This window comes from Dendrobates tinctorius, unplaced genomic scaffold, assembly GCF_039654945.1.
Source record: "Dendrobates tinctorius isolate UK_male_01 unplaced genomic scaffold, ASM3965494v1 ptg000154l, whole genome shotgun sequence".
NCBI lineage: Eukaryota > Metazoa > Chordata > Amphibia > Anura > Dendrobatidae > Dendrobates > Dendrobates tinctorius.
In genome coordinates, this window is record NW_027361821.1 from 10,264,343 (window position 1) to 10,280,752 (window position 16,410).

Here is a 16,410-nt window from a genome sequence, read left to right on the forward strand (position 1 = left end):
CTCCCACACACTCCTCACCTTCCTGAGAAACCTCAGCCCATCTTGCCCAAACACATCGCAGAAAAAAACTACTTACAATTCCAACAACTATTGGCTCTTTATCTTCCTTCTCCTACTGATTTCAGGGGACATCTCCCCCAACCCTGGTCCACCATCCCCCAACCTCGACCCCTACCCTACCTCATATCAAAACCACAATAATCTGATTAACATTACTTGCACTCCCTCATCTCAATCTTTTAATTGTGCCCTCTGGAATCCACGGTCTGCTTGTAACAAGCTTCCTTTCCTACACAACTACTTTCTGAACAACTCTCTTAATCTGTTGGCCCTCACTGAAACCTGGATTCAGGATTCTGACACTGTCTCTCCTGCTGCCATTTCCTACGGTGGCTTACAATTCTCTCACTCCCCGAGACCCACAAACAGACCTGGTGGTGGAGTTGGCATACTCCTGTCCCCACAATGCACTTTCCAGGTCATCCCCCCAGTCCCATCACTCTTATTCCCTTCTTTTGAGGTCCACACCATCAGGCTCTTCCGTCCCCTCTCCCTCAGGGTAGCGGTCATATACCGGCCCCCAGGCTCACCCACCCTCTTCCTTGACCACTTTTCAGCCTGGCTGCCACACTTCATGTCCTCAGAACTACCAACCCTCATCCTGGGAGACTTCAACATCCCCATTAACAGCCCTAATTCCACATCTGCATCCCAGCTTCTATCACTAACCACCTCTCTAGGCCTCTCACAGCTTTCAACCTCTGAGACACATAAGGACGGTAACACCCTTGATCTGGTCTTCTGCCGGCTCTGTTCAATCTCCCACCTAAACAACTCACCGCTTCCACTCTCTGACCACAACATTCTCTCCTTCACGCTCACAAATCCTCGCCCACCCCAGCTCATTCCTACCTACCACACAGTCAGAAATCTACAAGCTATTAACCCTCAGACACTTTCAGATTCCCTACACTCATCTCTGTCCCCAATCTCCTCTCTTTCCTGTCCTAATCTGGCTGTTCATCACTACAATGACACTCTTAGAAGCACCCTTGACCAAGTAGCTCCCCTCACCCTCAGAACCTCCAAACACAGAGTAAAAGAGCCCTGGCTCACATCGCAAACTCAACTTCTCCAGCGATGCTCCAGGAGTGCTGAACGCCTATGGAGAAAAACCCGCACACCAGAAGACTTCATCCACTTCAAATTTATGCTAAGAACCTATAACGCTGCCCTTCACCTTGCCAAACAGACCTACTTCACCACCCTGATCTCCTCACTAGCCAACAACCCCAAGAAACTTTTTGACACTTTTCACTCCCTCCTCAGGCCAAAAGCACAAGCCCCTATCACAGACATTTGTGCTGATGACCTGGCCTCCCACTTTACAGAAAAAATAGATAATATCCGTCAAGAAATCTGCTCCCAACCACCAAGTGCTGTGACTCCCATCCCTTCCTACATCTCCCCTGGCTCACTCTCCACATTTGATCCCATAACAGAAGAAGAAGTCTCCAGACTCCTCTCTTCTTCTCGTCCGACTACATGCACTACCGACCCCATTCCCTCACATCTCCTCCAGTCTCTCTCTCCAGTCGTCACAACCCACCTAACTACAATCTTTAATCTCTCCCTCTCCTCGGGCATTTTCCCATCCTCCTTCAAACACGCCATCGTTACTCCATTACTAAAGAAACCTGCTCTCGACCCATCCTGCAAAACAACTACAGACCAGTCTCCAATCTCCCCTTCATCTCTAAACTTTTGGAACGCCTAGTTTACTCCCGCCTTACCCGTTACCTCTCCATTCACTCCCTTCTAGACCCTTCACAGTCCGGCTTCCGCCCCCTACATTCGACTGAAACTGCACTCATCAAAGTGACCAATGACCTTCTGACAGCAAAACGTAACGGTGACCACTCTCTGCTCATTCTTCTTGACCTATCTGCAGCTTTCGATACTGTTGACCACCATCTCCTACTCTCTAGGCTCCAGTCACTAGGCATTAAGGACACTGCACTCTCCTGGTTCTCTTCCTATCTCTCTGACTGCTCCTTCAGTGTTTTGTTCTCTGGCTCCACGTCATCTCCTCTTCCTCTTGCTGTCGGGGTACCTCAGGGCTCAGTCCTTGGCCCCCTTCTTTTCTCTCTACACGGCCCCAATTGGACAGACCATCAGCAGATTTGGCTTTCAGTACCATCTTTATGCTGATGACACACAACTATACACGTCTTCCCCCGACCTTACCCCCGCTGTACTACAGAACGCCAGTGACTGTCTGTCCGCAGTCTCCAATATCATGTCCGCTCTCTATCTGAAACTCAACCTCTCCAAAACTGAACTTCTTCTGCTCCCGCCGTCTACTAACCTCCCTAAATCTGACATTTCCTTCTCCGTGGGTGGTACCACAATAACACCCCGGCAGCAGGTGTGCTGTCTGGGTGTTATGTTTGACACCAATCTCTCCTTTACATCCCATATACAATCCCTTGCCCGCTCTTGCCGCTTACACCTAAAGAACATCTCTAGAATCCGCCCTTTTCTCACTATGGAAACAACAAAAACCCTCACTGTTCCATTGATCCACTCTCGACCTGGATTACTGTAATGCTCTATTAATTGGCCTCCCCGTCACTCGACTATCCCCTCTCCAGTCCATACTCAATGCAGCAGCCAGGATCGTCCATCTGGGTAATCGGTACTCGGACGCGTCCGCTCTTCGCCAGTCCTTACATTGGCTGCCCATTCATTATAGGATCCAATTCAAAGTACTTGTTCTCACCCACAAAGCTCTCCACAGTGCGGCACCCCCTTACATCTCTTCTCTCATTTCTGTCTATCGGCCTAGCTGATCGCTGCGCTCTGCAAACGACTTTCGACTAACCTCTGCACTAATCCGTACCTCCCACTCCCGACTCCAAGACTTCTCCCGTGCTGCTCCTATCCTCTGGAATGCTCTACCCCAAGAAATCAGGACTATCCACAATTTGCATAGTTTTAGGCGCTCCCTCAAAACACACCTGTTCAGAGCGGCCTATCACATTCACTAATCAAAGTCATTCTCTGTGTAAGTGTGCATGCGTAGCCCATTCACTATCTCCATCCATCCTTCACTCCTGCAAGATGGCTGGACCTTCATTGTAAATACACCATTGTAAATACACACCTGTACTTTGTATCTCCCTCACCTCATTGTAGATTGTACGCTCTCACGAGCAGGGTCGTCTTATTTCGTCTTATTTTGCTTTAATTATTGTATTGTTAGCGTTGTTACTTATGACTTGTGTTTTGAAACTGTTAAACTGTAAAGCGCTGCGGAATATGTTGGCGCTATATAAATAAAGATTATTATTATTATTATTATTATTATTATTATTATATCATGCAGCTTTTAGATTAGGTGAAAAAACCTGGCGACAAATTCCCTTTAACAAATCTGTTTCTACAATACTTTTGATAAAATACAAACCAGAAAAACATGTTTGAAAAAACTTTGATGAAGTTTTAAAAATGAATAATTTAAATATGTCTGCTTTTTGATTTGCATTGCAAGTAAAGGGCTTTCGTGCCATCGTTAATTTTTAGGCAAATTTAGAGAAGGGGTGAACAAAGTTTTGAAAAAAAAGAAAGACAGTAGCAAATGCTATAAAACAAATAGACATGACTCAATTTTTGTTTCAACTGATGTTCTAGGGCAGATACTCTGGCCTTTCTGTTGGTCAACGCTTACTTGAATCCAAAGTGTGGCTATGGCAGTCAATCTCTGACTTCTGCACTCATGTGTCATTAAAAAAATAAAAAACAATAGTCAGGATCTGACCTTTGAGACTAGGTACATGTTCCTGGTGGCCACCGCATCGCAGCAGATTGAGATCTCGCAATTGCTGCACCAGCCTGGGAAGGGAGTTTGATCATCACCCAGCAGCGTCGGACTGGGACCGCCGTCAAATTGCCCTGATTCCTGCAGCTGCCACAGTATTTGTAAGTATATTCCGATTATAAGACGCCCCCCATTTTCCCCCCAAATTTTTTGGTAAAAATGTGCGTCTTATAGTCTGAAAAATACGGTAGTTACTTTGTCAAAAAGTTGTCGTTTGGTCAGTTAGTTCTGTCCACAATAAATAAAGTTATTTAAAAAAACATCAAAAAGTATTTTTTGTGGCAAAAATAAAACATAATTACCAAAAGTTCAATAACTTTTGTAACTTGTGATTGCTAATATTTGGCCATATTTACATTTTTGTTGTTCTTTTTATAGTGTAAGCAAGGAAGATGTGGAATAACCTAAACAGAGAAAAAGCAAAGATATTTCACATTGTCGTTTATCCTAAAACCTATACCATATGACGCGCCCACCAGGGCTGGTGCAGTTTTCTTTACCTTTTACTTGAAAGTAGGTGCAATCTGGGGTACCAATTACAGATGATGGATTGAGTCTGGCTTGCCTGGAGGCATTCATGGGATCCACCCTGCCAGGAGGGGTTGGGAACCTTCTTTCTTTTTGGGTCCCTGATGCTTGTAGCTAAGCTGCCGCCCTCTCCTGCGTGATGATTTCTAACCTGTATGGCAGACAGCATGAGCCTATATCATGGGCACTGTCCTTTTCAGTGTCAGCCCGGGCTTTTGGTCTGCTGCCATGCCTTCAGGTGTTCGGTGTGGCCAGGGAGCTTGCAGTCCCCTGCCATCCAGATTCAGCTGTCAAGGCATACAGCACCCGCTCAGTCAAGGACTCTGGCATCCCTTTTTGTCAGCGCTCCACTCTGTGGTCAGCTATATGCAGTTTTTATTCCCCTGAGCTCTTGTCTCTACTCCTGTCCCTACCCTCTCCACAGACCAACTGCCAACTCTCCTCTCCCACTGTCCTGTCACCAGCTCCATCTGGCTCCCATTTCCATGACAACTCTCCTGTTTACTCTCTCAGCTGACTTCTTTCTGACTCACTAACCCCACCTGCTCACCAGAATTTATAAAGAAGCTTCCCTTTCTGGCCTGGAGCAGGAATTGACATGTACACTGTGTTACCTGACATGGGGACCCCCCCTGCCTCCAGGCATGACATCCCCCCTTAGAGGGAGGCAATGTCACTGTGGCAACCAGACTCTGGGATGCCACACATACTCATATCCTAAAGGTTTTCTCATACACATTGTCACTGAAAATGTTATGTCAAAATGTGAATCCCACAGGAATCAGACGTAACTTATACATGTCCTATTCTTTTTGTAATCTAATTCTGTTTTTTTTTGCATTAAAATCTCCACTGACATCTGAAATAAAAAAGCTAAATGTGAACATGCGTCAAAAATGGCAAATAAGAAGATTTGGGCTTTCGGGATACTGTAAAACATTCGAGTTTCTTTGAATTACTATTGCACATTAATTACCTTTCTTTTCTGTGTTATCAGTAACCTTTCCTCCGAGGGGTGAATAGGTGGTTTCCATGGACTCCTCTCCTTTGCCTTTACTGACTCCGTTCTCATAAAGCTGACTCTCCACGGGTTTAAGTTGCCAAGTGAAACCAAACAAGTGAACTGCTATAAAAAAGGAAACACATTATTCCCAAGGACAAAAGAGATATGTGCAGAAACAATAAAAATATATTTGCTATATAAAATTATCATCTTTAGCCCCTAATTCCTGCTTATTATTAGCTTTGCTTTTTAAAATGTAACATTACGAGAACAAAGCCATAAATCTGGTCTAGGCAGCAGGAGATACATAATTTAAAGAGGCTTTGCTCTCCCCCCACCACACATTTATCTCACTGACAAAGGGGTGATTATTGCTATATGTACGAAAATAATCATCTGTTTAACTGCAAATGCAAATTGTACGGTAATAGGTTTAAACTGCGTCTTGTGATCATGCTACAAAAGAAACCGTAATTACCATAGTTGATTAATTTTACCATAAATGAGAATCCACTTATGATGTTAAAAGAGGGATATCTTCCTATTTCTGAATATAATAAATATAGAAACAAAGTTACTTCTTGTAATATTTTGCTTACTAAAGCTCAAATCGGAGCTCAGTCTATCCTTTCCATGATTACACTAGTGTCCTTGACATTTACATGGTTTAAGCAAAATTAAAAGTGATCCATAACTAAGGTCATAACTTACTGATTGTGGTGGGTCAAACTGCTGGAACATCAGTAATATTGAGAACAGAGTTCTGGAGAGCCAAGTCTGAATGGATGGAGGTCATCAATGTGCATCATCACTCCATTTATTGCCTTTGGGACTGCCTACCTATGATTCTACGTATAGGTAATAAGTTTCCAACTTGGCACAAACTATTTAAGTGAAATAACATGTGGGTGTTCACCAATGGTTTCATAGTTAGAACAAAGCTATTGAATCAAATGCCTGGTAGAGGAGTAGAGCTTGAATACTGTCTGTTTCCAAGGGCGACTTGTGGAAAATGTAGAAACATACATGTCAATTCTCCCAGAATGTTTGAGAGGCTTCCAGAATAAGGAGAGACCTCTTGAACTTCTGGAAGATGCAGAAAATCACCTGGTTCATGGAAAACTCAGCTATGTATGGGATGACAGCATACACTGACCAATGAGACTCATACTTATCCAACATGAAATAGTATCAGGGAGGCGTCTGATTGGCTACACTTTTTTTCTGCATCAGGACAATGACCCCAAATATACATTCAATGTCATTAATAAAAGGTCTTCAGTGTAAAGAAGATCAAGGATTCCTGGAAGTGCAGATATGGTCACCACAGAGCCCTGATCTCTACATCATTGAGTCTGTTTGGGATTATATGAAGATACATAATAACTTGTATAAGTCTATATACACAGAAGATCTATGGTTATCTCTCCAAGAAGTTTGTAACAACCTCCCTGACGAGTTCCTTCAAAAACTGTGTGGAGGCGTACCTAGAACAATTGATGTTTTGATGCAGTTTTGGAGGTACATAATGGTCATACCAAATATTGACTTCATCTATATTTCTCCTCTGTTCATTTACATTGCTTTTCATTAGTTAATTATTTAATTTACGGTACTTTTCAGCATTTATTTTCTGTTCATAAGTGTTTTCTAAAATGTTTGCACTTTAATGTAAATGACTTTACTGTTGCATTGCATCGTGTTTAATTTATGACTAGAAGGCTATATGGCTTCAGGGTAAATGACTGTCACACGGAATGATTAGTATTAGCAATAATAAGACTATGGGCTGAGGGCTAGCCTGGGTATAGCACTAAGTTTAGAAGCACCCCAGACTAAAGCCCCCGTCACACACAGCGATCTCGCTAGCGAGATAGCTGCTGAGTCACAAGTTTTGTGACGCAACAGTGATCTCACCAGCGAGATCGCTGTATGTGACACTTATCAGCGACCGGCCCCCCTGCCGGGTATCGCTGATCATTTTGGAATGGCCAGGACATTTTTTTGATCGTTGGTCTCCCGCTGGCCAGCACGCATCGCTGCGTGTGGCAGGCGGGAGGCCAGCAATCAGCGAGCTGGAGCATGGTAACCAAGGTAAACATCGGGTTTCTAAGCGCCGCATGGCGCTTAGTTACCCGCTGTGTATGTTAGAAACCAGCGCGCTGGTGCAGGGAGCTGGTAACCAAGGTAAACATCGAGTTTCTAAGCGCCGCGCAGCGCTTAGAAACCCGATGTTTACCTTGGTTACCAGCTCCCTGCACCAGCGCGCTGGTTTCTAACATACACAGCAGGTAACTAAGCGACGTGCGTCGCTTGTTACCCGCGTGTCGCTGGTGCTGATCGCTGATGAAACTGCCTGTTTGGCAGCTCACCAGCGATCATGTAGTGACACACCAGCGATCCTGACAAGGTCATATCGTTGTCGGGATCGCTGGTGCATCGCTATGTGTGACAGGGCCCTAAGGGATATCTTTTGCCATGGGTAATTCTTTCATTTTTCTTGGCAAAACTAAGAATTTCATGTAGATAATATATTTTGGAATATGATCTCTCTATTCACACATGTTTTAGGGTTCATCTCTATATATAAAAATCAATGTGTGTGTGTGTGTGTATCACCAACCAATCACGAAGCAGCTTTCATTTCACCAGAGCTGTTCAAAAGAAGCAAAGCTGTGATTGGTTGCTATGACCAACAGTTTTCCTTGCAACCAATCACTAAGCATCTCTCATTTCACCAGAGCTGGTTAAAAGTAGCTGAGCTGTGCTTGGTTGCTATGCACAAGTTTTCTCACTTGACAACACTTCAGCAGACACTGACATGGTGTGAGAAATCTAACATCCCCAGGAACATAAGCTCCCGCCATCGTCTGTCCCCCAGAAAGGAGCAGTGAGTACATTACAGAAATGAATCTCCCCTCCCGTGTGGCATCATTAAGTGACACACATGAATGTAGGAAAGTGCACATATTAAATGTCATGTGGATTTAATATTTCAGACACTTTTATGCATTATTGATGTGTTACTGTGCTCCGATGCTGTGCGTTTTTTTAAAGAGCTACTTTCCCCACAATTCACCTGAATATACCCATATAACACGTAATGCTTTTCCCATAACAACCCATTAAATATGATACTATACTGCATACAGATGCTATACATACATGAGCAACTCAGCCGGACAAATTACAAGTTGATGGTGTATGAAAATGTGTGTGAAGGTTTCTCTACTGTACTAATGTATAAGGTTTGTGCCTGTCCATTGGTGAAAAGCATGACTTTTGATATTTATGGTGGCAGATAAGTGAGAATATCAACCTGATCAGTAGAAAACCTGGGATCTTAGTGAACCATGTTTCTGTACAATTTCACTATTCTACTTTTACTGGCTCTGACGGGATGATGTGGGATATTAGGGGTAGTAGTCAGGTAGCTCTGGCTGACGGGATGATGTGGGATATTAGGGGTAGTAGTCAGGTAGCTCTGGCTGATGGGATGATGTGGGATATTATTGGTAGTTGTCCGGTGGCTCTGGCTGACGGGATGATGTGGGATATTAGGGGTAGTAGTCAGGTAGCTCTGGCTGATGGGATGATGTGGGATATTAGTGGTAGTTGTCCAGTGGCTCTGGCTGACGGTATGATGTGGGATATTAGGGGTAGTAGTCCGGTGGCTCTGGCTGACGGGATGATGTGGGATATTAGGGGTAGTAGTCCGGTGGCTCTGGCTGACGGGATGATGTGGGATATTAGGGGTAGTAGTCTGGTGGCTCTGGCTGACGGGATGATGTGGGATATTAGGGGTAGTAGTCTGGTAGCTCTGGCTGATGGGATGATGTGGGATATTATAGTGAATGTGGCTATGCAGAGTGGGCGAGGCTATACACTCAGCTTTATATATATATATAGATATAATCATAATTTGTTATAACTAACCGTAGTTAGTTATTATGCCCGGGCAGCGCCGGGCTCTTCAACTAGTTGTACATAATGGTAAAAATAGCGGTCTATACAGTGCCACTCTTTCTATCAAAACTCCATAAATATCATTAGAACTTACACACCTAATATAAACTATATTACATTTGTAAGTCTTCATGATACTCTTTTGTACATATTGTTTATGCTCTGAATCAAATATGGCCCAAATCCCAAACACTAACCTGTTGGTAACTCGTGGCTGCTAAAACTGATAATAGTGCTTGTATTATCTAGATTTCATACTATAATTTCATCCATAACATGGCACAAGAGTAATCTTTTTGATGTCTAGGCAATTCATGATCTACAAATCATAATGTTTGCATAATAATACAATGTAATAATAATAAATATAATAATGCAGTGCATTCATTTAATGGAGACCTTTCAAAAGACACAATACATACTGCATAGTATATAAAATAGATCTCTTAGATCTGATGAAGGTGATGTACTTTGAAAATTCAAGTCAAAATGGCTGTACTTTCTATTCTAAAAGTTTAGACTAAAATTCCACCCACCACTCCTGACTCACAGCTCCTTAGGGTCTCTCCTGCTGATCTTACATTGCTCAGTACAAGCCAGAGCTCTCTTTCAGGCTGGGTGGGTGGGAGCATGATGACTACACTAGGGCCATGAATTTTCACTCTGAAGCAGGACTCATAATATAATCATTTTACTATCTAGATTATACTGAGAGATTACCAGAGAGATTAGCAAAATTAGGATTATTTAGTCTAGAAAAAAGACGACTGAGGGGCGATCTAATAACCATGTATAAGTATATAAGTGGACAATACAAATATCTCTCCGAGGATCTGTTTATTCCAAGGAAGGTGATGATCACAAGGGGGCATTCTCTGCGTCTGGAGGAGAGAAGGTTTTTCCACCAACATAGAAGAGGATTCTTTACTGTTAGGGCAGTGAGACTCTGGAATTCCCTGCCAGAGGAGGTGGTGATGGCGAACTAAGTCAGGGGGTTCAAGAGAGACCTGAATGTCTTCCTGGAGCGTAGCAATATTGTATCTTACAGTTATGAGGTTCTTTAGAAGGACGTAGATCTGGGGATTTATTCTGAAGGAATATAGGCTGAACTGGACTGACAAATGTCTTTTTTCTGCCTTGCTAACTATATTACTATGTTACTATGCTACTGCCATTCTGACTGATTGAAGAACACCAGTCTTATCAGGTCTAAGAGATCAAGTTACTTACAGTATACAGTATATGGAAATTGAAGTCTGTTATCAGATCCATTTTAATGAAATGATTACTATGTAGCATTTAAATTTAAATACCTTCTGATATATTATCTGATATTTTACTTTTACATCTAACATGCTGCTGAAAACAAAACATTTTATCTACAATTAATAGAAATGAGAGAATCTTCTGAAGTTCAAATTCGCCAGCTTCACTTAATTTTTCCAAAAAGTTTGATTTGGCGTGAGTCAATCTTTGTTAAATCACAAGCACTCCAATTTCCCTGAAAAGTTGTCTGCAACACTTTGGGGTCTTCCAGAGATATATCCAACCACTTTTGAACTTTCAATGCAACCACTGCCTTAATAAAGTTCAAGTGACTTCAGTAAATATGGAAATGGGTAAACAATGGAAACTGTTCTTCACTGCTGTTCTGTCACATGCACTATGTGTATTGTTTATTCACTATTTTATGGCTTTCTCTTCTTAGCACTTTTACTACGTTGTGAGCAATAATGGCTTCTCATAATTCTGATTCACCCCAAGTTGGCTGATGCATTCCCTGCCTCTGCTTTTATACAGGATTCAGATAGACCAAAACAAAGGGCTCTCCCCTAATCAAGAAATAAACCGACTAAGAACATGGGAGTAGTAGCCATGGGTATACAGAATTATATTTTTATTAAGTTCACAAAAATTGAAGAACATTAAAAGCACAATAAAGGAAAATATCACACATAGGCGTAACCGCACCATGTATCACAAAGGTAAATGCAGCTAAATTGGCAAAAACATGTAATTATGGTGATAAAATTGCATAGACATAAAAAGGAGTAATATTACCATAGTTAAATAACAATATTGTGGATTGAAATCCTACATACCATAATGGAAAAACATTTTAGAGAGATATGTTACTTGCAAATATTGCCACCACACAAGTTGTACTATTAATTTACCGTAATTTTCTTGTATTTCAGCTATTGTGCTTTTCCGCCTGACTGCATAGATACTGTTTGCATTACTTTTATGGCCACCTATATACTTTTTTCCATTATTTTTTATTTTTGCATTAACAAGAGGTGTTTTAGGGAGCATTATATTCAGTATTAATTAGTATTTATTCACATACCTTTTAGCTCCTATGCCTCTCTTTTAGTGACCATATTTGTTATTTACATATTTACATATATTTTCTTTTATTGTGTTTTTAATGTTATCCAATTTTTGTGAAATTAAAAATATAATTATGTATTCCCATGTCTACTACTCCCATGTTCTTATTCATTTTTTTTGCTTTTATATAGGCTATGAACTTCCCTCCTTATTTTCTGTGCTATGCCATACGATGCGATAGCTGTAAAGCATTACGAGTCGCCATTTTAGCCAATATGAGTCATACATTTTTCAAAATTTAAGTGTTGAGTGAATTCCTAAAAATTTAACACCAATGCATTTACTCAATTTTCCCACCTCTAAAATTAATCAATGCCTCTTGATATCGGTGTTCTGCACACTGAAGCTCTGGAAAATTTATAACTTCATATGGCTGGCCCACTTTAACCCCTTAGTGACAGAGCCAATTTGGTAATTAATAACCAAGCCAATTTTTACAATTCTGACCACTGTCACTTTATGAGGTTATAGCTTTGGAACACTTCAACGTATCCCACTAATTCTGAAATTTTGTTTTTGTTACATATTTTACTTCATGTTAGTGGTAAAATTTCTTCGATATAACTTGCATTTATTAACAAAAAAATGGAAATTTGGCAAAAAATTTACAAATTTTGCAATTTTCAAACTTTTTTATTTTATTATTTTTACCTAACTAAGGGAGTGATAAAGGGGAGTTTGATTTAGTATTTTTTTATTTTGATCACTACGATAGGGTCTATCACAGTTATCAAAATGAACCAATAGGATAAATCACCTATTGTTGCTGGGTGCAGGCCAGCAGATATCAGTGGGTGAATTGCAGGTACAAGGGGAGCTCAGGGGACCCCATTTCTCTCTCCTCTGATGTGTTACATCATATCAGAGGAGAGAGAAATAAATGCAAAATTTGACTTTTTTTTTGCAGTCGCCGTTATTTGGTTAATAACGGTGATCGCAATGCTGGGGAAGGTAAAAATCGACCAAAATCATGTTCTCCAGGGTATCAGCCACCCCCATTAGCTGAGATCCAGGAGATTTTCTGACACAGGGGGAGGGCGCTATAACCTTATTTCTCAGTGCCGTTAAAAAGCGGCGCTGAGGAATAAGTACGCTTAACTGCCGATGTTAAAAGACCTATCGAAGGTCGTTAAGAGGTTAAGGAGACCAGCAAAGTGTGAAATCTAGCAATGTTTCATGGGGAAAATATGCAAATTTGTTCTCTTCTGAAAGAAGAGACTTATTTCACCACTGCCCACCATAGGGGTACTTTTATAGGTGGCATTTCTCTTCTTTTCAAGGTGATAAATAAGTTGCATGAAGTTTAAAGCCCCCCATACACATTAGTCTAATTTCAGCAGCACCTGCTGATATCAATGGGTGCAAATGTGTATGGGGGGGCATGAAGTTTAAAGCCCCCCATACACATTAGACTAATTCCAGCAGCACCTGCTGATATCAATGGGTGCAGCTTAAACTCTAGTTGTACGGGGGCAGCAGTCAGCTGATTTTTTTTAAGGTCTGATTTCAGACTGACAATAGCTTTGTTCTCTCGGGTGGCTTTCTCATAGAAAACACAGGGGCGCTAGGCCAAATGAGTTGTCCTGTATATAGGAAATATGGTCTAGATCCCTGTCAGAGGAACGAACAGCTGATGCCTAGTTAGGCAGACAGCCATCTAATGTCCATGGGGGCTTTAAGAATGGCATACTTGGTAAAGATTCAAATATCGACATCACTACAGATAAAAATAAGAAACTATATATTTTCTACATTTCTTTTGATTGCAACAAGGGACCACAAATGTAATGTCAGGAGATGTAAGAATAGCGGCACTGACTGACATTAACGCTTTTGTAAGAACCTTAAAATGCAAACATAAAATATACTTCCTAAATGTGCAAGAAGCGTCACTGCGAAAAACACAAAAGTTCCAAGTAATAAGATATAGAATTTATAGGTGTCACTTTAGGGTTCAGTTCAGCATATTCATAATGTAAATTGTCTCCAACCACATAAAAGCCAGTGCAAGAAAAGCAATCTGAAAATGGAAGAAGAATCAGTCTACATTGTGGAGATTTTTCTCATTTAATGAGGATGTGCTCAGTTTGCAAATATTCTATTTGGTGCAGTGTATCCATTTTATTTCCACTCCTAATAAAAAGACTGACATTTAACAAAAAGGATCTCCATTCTGCCGTTCGTATTTTACTGAACAAAAAAAGGGAAAAATATAAAGTAATCTAAATTAAAGCAAGAAAAAAATGTACTCAATGCTCATACTGTTAGAACCAGCTTCATAATTGCTAAGCCATCAATGTCCGGTAAAAAGACGTGTGAATTAATGTCCTGTTTCCGCGATAAAGCCTTCTTTATGGAAATGAGAAAATAATACAAAATTGGATAATTCTCCATTGTGCGAGATATGTTTTTGTCAAAGATAGCACAAATAGGCATGAGATCATTCTGAAATGCTAATGGCTTGATGGTTAATAGGATACATAGATAATTAAATTAGAGGTATGCATAAATGACATTAACTTTAGCTTCTTGCTTCTTTTGATATTGAAAATAGTGTTAATTATTTTATATTCAGTTCTATCATATTACTCCGATATTACATTTTCATGCTTTTACGCCATTTCATCCGCACACAGACCGATTGTTCTTTCTCTTTTCTCCATGAATAGTTTGCCATTCAAACAGCACCAAACAAGAAAGAAAAGAAACCCTGAAAATACAAATCCCACACTGTACGAATATACTGTATAATGGAGGCAACAGTGTGTTATGGTATTATCAGCCAGGATATAGCTTGCAGAGAAGAAAAGAAAATCCATACAAGAAATCCATTTGCGGTAGCTACTTTACGATTCACAGAGATCTGATTTGAGATTCTTTAGCGGGTAGCAAATCAAGGTTTGCAATTTGGTAATTTTAATCTCAAAGTTCGCTGGTCAATTTGGCCATGTCTACAAATTTTCAAAGGATTCACAAACAAAAAATGAATTTACAAGCCCATGAATTGTGAAGCTCCAATATCTATTTATGATCCCTCATCAGCTTTGAGATTATAGGCAGAACAACTGTTTACAAGGGCGATGTAAGCAATCCTATGAAATGCCTATGATCGGCAAAATGGGCAAATTAAGAAAGGTCTTAAAGGGAATCTATCATGTTGGATAACGCTCTTAACTTGAGGTTAACCTACAGGTTAATTGCAATAGAAATGTGACTGTCTGCTGTAGGAAATTAACTTTATTTCTCCAGGGAGCCCCCAATTTTCAGTAACACTGGTGCGCCTACAGTCCCCACTCACTATACTATGAACGGCTGCTGTACCTGTGCCCAGAAGTTTGACTCACAGATGTCTCTTCAGTGTATCAGTGCTGAATTGGCTTTAAGGCAAAGTGCCAGGGCATTCTTACAGTCGTCATTCACAGTGCTGTGAATGGTGGCTGCAGCCGCACCAGCATGCCGGTATGAGTGAAAGCTCATTTCCTCCCTGATAGAGGCATTTTCACTACCATGACCGGGCACCTTTCTAAGACTGTTAGCCTGCAAATTAACCCTATAACTGGAGGTTAACAGCATTATCTGACTTGACAGGCTCCCATTAGCCCATTGTCACATATTGCCTTGTATCTGAAGCTCTTCATCTATGACAACACAAATCCATTGTAAAAGGAAAAGATGTTTTGTTTATAGATCCAGGATATGTAAAAGCATGAAAGCATGTCCCTGATGGCAAGAGGTGTGAAGGCCCTTATGATGGATATGTGTTTTTATTGTGACCTGCAATGGTGATCACACAATGTACAGCATTTCACTCAGCAAAATTCTGTCCACACCTGTGTCATGAGTGTCGTTTACTGGAAACTGGAATTGCGGTGTTGAATTGTAAGTGAACACTTACGGTTTGCCTATACTGTTTGGGCCCATGCAGGCAGACATATTTTCAGTCCCAATGCTATCAGACAAAAGATCAAATCGCACTTGAAACAATGTTATTCTATGAGGTTTTGCATATGACTCATTTTTTCCTTGGACAAACTCGGATATTCAATATTCGGATCACACTCAGCCATGCAAGTCAATGACATTCGAGACAGGTACAATTTTCATTGACTGAAAGAATGGAGAAGATGGATCATTTTTTTCTACCTTCTGTTCATTCAAGAAAATCAGATCCCATTATAATTATACTCTGATCAATCTCTGATCAGAATCTTAACCCCTTTCCTACAATGGACGTAATATTCCGTCCATGTGACCTGGGACCTAATTACCATGGACGGAATATTACGTCATAGCGATCAGCGGCGCCCACGTGGTGAACGCCGCTGATCGCGGCCGGGTGTCAGCTGATTATCACAGCTGACACTCGGCACAATGTGTCAGGGGCGGTCACAGACTGCCCTCGACACGTTAATCCCTTGCACACCGCGATCAAACACGATCATGGTGTACCGGGGATTAAAGGGAAGCATTGGTAGGGAGGGGGCTCCCTCTGTGCTTCCCTGAGCCCCCCACAGCAGCGCAATGTGCAGCGCTGCTGGGGGATCTCCTTCCCTGCAGGTCCCCGGATCCCAGATGGCGACGGGGACCTTCGGGGGCCTACAGGGAGCTGGCTTCCTCAGTGCCTGCAAAGCGCAGGCAA

At 41.4% G+C, this 16,410-nt stretch overlaps 1 protein-coding gene across 8 annotated transcripts in view; it reads right to left on the reverse strand.

Annotated features, from left to right (window-relative positions):
• The window catches only part of TENM1 (teneurin transmembrane protein 1), a 1,357,925-nt gene that overhangs the window by 495,310 nt on the left and 846,205 nt on the right, over positions 1–16,410 (reverse strand). For 7 of the 8 annotated variants that reach the window (XM_073547613.1, XM_073547619.1, XM_073547618.1 and 4 more), the window contains one exon: positions 5,385–5,534. In XM_073547613.1, the coding sequence (XP_073403714.1) occupies positions 5,385–5,534 (150 nt within the window). The remainder of the gene's footprint in view (positions 1–5,384; positions 5,535–16,410) is intronic. The other variant, XM_073547615.1, reaches the window with a different exon arrangement.